The following is a 4,290-nucleotide window of genomic DNA, read 5'->3' as shown; positions in this document are numbered from 1 at the left end:
GACGTTGGTGGAGGCCAACCCAGACCATCTGGTAGAGGTGCGGACCCAGTTGGCTCAGCCCACTGATGAGAACTGGGACCCCAGCGGCAGCAGAAAGATGTGGCGCTGCGAGAGCAGCCGCTCCCATACCACCATCATCAGATACGCCCAGTACCAGGCCTCGTCCTTCCAGGACTCTCTGCGGGTCAGTGGGAGGGATTCGCACACTACAGCCAGGTATGTGTGTGTGTGTGTGTGTGTGTGTGTGTGTGTGTGTGTGTGTGTGTGTGTGTGTGTGTGTGTGTGTGTGTCTGTCTCTCATTTGGCTTTTTGTTTGTAAATGAAAGGAAAAACAACAACAACATTATGGAGCTGTAAATGAGTTTATGTAGCTGTGAACACATATTTGAGATGTTACCAGCTGTGCTTTTTAATGATGGCTGGAATGTAGATCGAGATTTACCTCAAAACAAAGTGTGAACTTAACCAAAAGCACTTTATCAAGCGTTTTCAACACTTTTGTCTGTTTGTGAATCTTGTGACAGGAGGAGAATGAGAAGAAGAAGGAGATGGAAGCGGAGGCAGGTTCCTCAGACAGGTGACTTCTCTTCACCTTTCTCCTCAGATTTCACTTTTTCTGAGGTTTTCCTATTAATTTCACTGTACTTCCATCCTGTGTTAGTGCGATGCGACGAAGGAAAGGCCCTTTTAAACACATCAAGTTTGGCACCAACATCGAGCTCTCTGATGAAAAGAAGTGAGTGAGATGAACCATCATGTGATTGATCTTCCAACTTGTCCCTTGTTTGTCTCATGCTAACATGGAACCTTTGACCTTCATAGATGGAAACTGCAGCTGCAGGAGCTGGCTAAGCTGCCAGCTTTTGCCCGGGTGGTGTCAGCCGGTAACCTGCTCAGCCATGTAGGACACACCATACTGGGCATGAACACTGTGCAGCTCTACATGAAGGTACCGGGGAGCAGGACGCCAGGTAGACATGGATATGGATCAACAGCACTGTTGTCTGTACTGTCATCATCTTACTGTGTTACTACTCACATCCTTTTCTTTAGGTCATCAGGAAAACAACAACTTCTGTTCAGTCAACATCAACATCGGCCCTGGCGACTGTGAGTGGTTTGCGGTGCCTGAGCTGTACTGGGGCGTCATCAATGACTTCTGTGAAAAGTACGTATCCAGAAATGTAGCTGGAAGGTTTCTTAGCTGATCCTTAGAGGTGAGACTGATATCTACATGTTTTCCTTTTACAGGAACAACATCAACTTCCTGATGGGTTCCTGGTGGCCCAACCTGGAGGACCTGTACGAGACTAACGTGCCTGTTTATCGCTTCATCCAGCGACCTGGAGACTTGGTGTGGCTCAACACAGGCACCATCCACTGGGTTCAGGCCATCGGCTGGTGCAACAACATTGCGTGGAATGTCGGACCCCTCACAGGTGAGTCGAGGATAGGAGTTAGACACTCTGCCTGGAGATGCTCATTACCGTGCAGCCTCCAAACAGGAAGTCCAAATGAATGTGAAACACTGTCAGATGTATACGCACACACCTTGCCACCAGTGTAGAGAGGGAAATGAAGAATTCCTCTGTGCTGCTGTCTTCAGCTCATCAGTACAAGCTGGCCGTGGAGCGCTACGAGTGGAACAAGCTGCAGAGTGTTAAATCTATCGTTCCCATGATCCACCTCTCCTGGAATATGGCCAGGAACATCAAAGTTTCGGACCACAAGCTCTTTGAGATGATCAAGTGAGAACTCACTGTTTCCAGGTTCAGATATTACTACAGACTACTGGGTGTGTTACCCTGAGCTCACCTGATGTGTGTGTGTGTGTGTGTTCCTGTGGGTCAGGTATTGTTTGTTACGGACTCTGAAGCAGTGTCAGATGCAGCGGGAACTGCTGCTGGCTGCTGGGAAGGAGCTGGTGTGGCACGGGAGGACCCAGAACGAGCCGGCACACTACTGCAGCATCTGTGAAGTAAGCACACACCAGCTGAACCACACCTGATTCTTGCCCACTGCACTTTAGTGCTTTTCTTTCTTATTTATTTATTGTTTTTACACTTTTGTGTCTGCCTGTTGTGCCCAGGTGGAGGTGTTTGACCTGCTGTTTGTAACCACTGAGAGCAACAGCAGGAAAACGTATGTGGTGCAGTGCCAGGACTGTGCTCGTAGGGCGAGCACCAACCTGGACAGCTTTGTGGTGCTAGAGCAGTACAAGGTCGAGGACCTGATGCAGGTCTATGACCAGTTCACTCTTGTACGTATCAGCGGCACTTGTCTCATTCAGACCAGAGCGGATCAGTTTAAGACCCTTGATGATTAATGTCTGCAGAGCTCAGTGTGTTCTTCGTATCTCTCTCCACAGGCGAGTCCTCTGCCTTCCTCCTCTTGATGCTAACACTCGCATACTTCTGAGGACAGTTAGAACCACAGTGGACTTAATCAGAAGCTCTCCGGAAACCTTTTATTTTTTTTTTCTGATATTCAGGAAGTAAGCCGGCAGTCCTCCAACTGCGCTCTGTAGCTAAGGCAGCTGTGTGAAAGCTGTGTGTCTATGCAACCTGCCCAGAGTGGTGTGCCTCCCCCCAGTGGACGGGAGGGGGATGGCAGCCCCTCCTGTAATGACCAGACTGTTCTACTGCTGGCCCAGCTGGACTTCATTAGAAAACACACACAAAATCCCACAGATAAACAGTGAGGTAACATTTTGTACATATTATGTTTCAGCTGGCAACACGGTCACACAGAGACTACTGACGTGATAGTTTGGTTTTTCCATTTTTGTAATCTGTTTGTGCTTTGACATGGCAGCGTCGTTGCCTTCCCCTCCATGAGATGAGTCATTAGCATACCTGGTCATCTGTACGTTGGACACCTCCTCGGTCAGGACAACAAGAGAAAACTGTTTTGTAACATGAAAAGTTGAGCGACACATTGTTTGCAACATTTCCCGTTTTTTAAAAGATCAGTTGAACCTAGTTTTGCTGGAACTAAAACGAGTCTCCGGTTACTTTACGGTGCGAGAGAGGAAACTGTTTGTACACAACAGCCAGGTTGGAGAGACAAAGGGTTGCACATAGACAAGAGTGAACTTTAATTTGTTTTTTATTTAGATGTAAATTTACACTATTTATAAATGCATATTTATTGCTTGAAAATATTTGTTGATGGAATGCTGTAATTTTTTCCAGAATACCTGCCATTAAATTTGAAGGAGCCTTGTGATTTGAAGCTCGGCCCCTCTTACGTTTTCTATATAAATACAACTGCTTAGTAAGCATTGTACAGAGACCATACCTGGAAATGGGTTTATTGTTTGAAGGATGTTTTATGCGTCAATAAACAAAACTGTCTTTATTTAAATCAGCAACTCTGTTGTATTTATTTAGAATGATTTATATTGTTGCTGCTTTGTTTTTGTGATTAAACCTTATTTCCACCCAGTAAAACCAGAATTTGAAGATGAGCTGTTCTCTGTTTTACTGCCAACCATTTGGAGTAGTCTCCGCAGCAGCAGCTCCACATCACTTTACAGGAAAAACAATCAAAGACAAGAGAATGCAGTAATAGGTGGGAAAATATGTTGCGCAGTTAAAATAATCCATATAAATGTATCAAAAGCAGTAAATCCAGTATAAAACGTGTACAAATTAGTAAGACTACCTGTCTGATAAGAATGATGCATCCCTGTCCACATGAATGTGTTTTTGAGCCTTACCTGTGGACCTGGTTTGGGTTCAGTGACTGGATCAAGGACACTACAGCAGGGTCGAAGCATACTGGTGCCTGATGGTTGGTGTCGGGGGGGCCTCTCTGTCAACACCAAATGTCAGATGTGTGCTGTTGTCCGTGCTTGACTGACCCTGTCTGGAGTGCACCAGAACAGGTGGCTGGAACCCTGGGGGCAGGTCCTTCATCCTGGAGTAACCAGGGGGCGTCCGTGTTGTGCTGGTAGGTGATGAAGATGTGACATTGGGATTCATTTGGACTTGATCTGTTTATTGTGACAACAAATAAAGCAGACATTCTGTGTAGACAACAGAGCCTGAAGCACACAGCGTGCACATCGTGAGGTTTCTGTATATGACCTGGTTACCCTGGTGATGGACTGAAGCTGGAGGTGAGAACAGCAGGACGGAGGCTGGACAATCAACGAGCTGCCTCGCTGCTGTTCAGCCTGGTCAGAAACTATGTTTTTATAATCCTCTTTTAGCACAGTCCAACTAATGAGTTCATACACAGCCCAGTATGTCAGTCATTTACTCCTGAGGGGACAGACTATTTTTA

General features: G+C 46.3%; 1 protein-coding gene across 1 annotated transcript in view; it reads left to right on the top strand.

Moving 5' to 3' along the window:
- The window catches only part of kdm6a (lysine (K)-specific demethylase 6A), a 33,705-nt gene extending 30,339 nt beyond the window's left edge, over positions 1-3,366 (top strand). The window contains exons 22-31 of the mRNA XM_020586961.1: positions 1-184; positions 525-577; positions 662-736; positions 823-971; positions 1,054-1,168; positions 1,252-1,439; positions 1,607-1,748; positions 1,852-1,978; positions 2,090-2,260; positions 2,369-3,366. Of these exons, the coding sequence (XP_020442617.1) occupies positions 1-184; positions 525-577; positions 662-736; positions 823-971; positions 1,054-1,168; positions 1,252-1,439; positions 1,607-1,748; positions 1,852-1,978; positions 2,090-2,260; positions 2,369-2,395 (1,231 nt within the window). The 3' untranslated portion in view covers positions 2,396-3,366. The remainder of the gene's footprint in view (positions 185-524; positions 578-661; positions 737-822; positions 972-1,053; positions 1,169-1,251; positions 1,440-1,606; positions 1,749-1,851; positions 1,979-2,089; positions 2,261-2,368) is intronic.
- Positions 3,367-4,290: the final 924 nt, after the last annotated feature.

Source organism: Monopterus albus, unplaced genomic scaffold (genome assembly GCF_001952655.1).
Source record: "Monopterus albus unplaced genomic scaffold, M_albus_1.0 scaffold432.1, whole genome shotgun sequence".
Lineage (NCBI taxonomy): Eukaryota > Metazoa > Chordata > Actinopteri > Synbranchiformes > Synbranchidae > Monopterus > Monopterus albus.
This window is presented reverse-complemented; position numbering and strand designations above follow the sequence as displayed.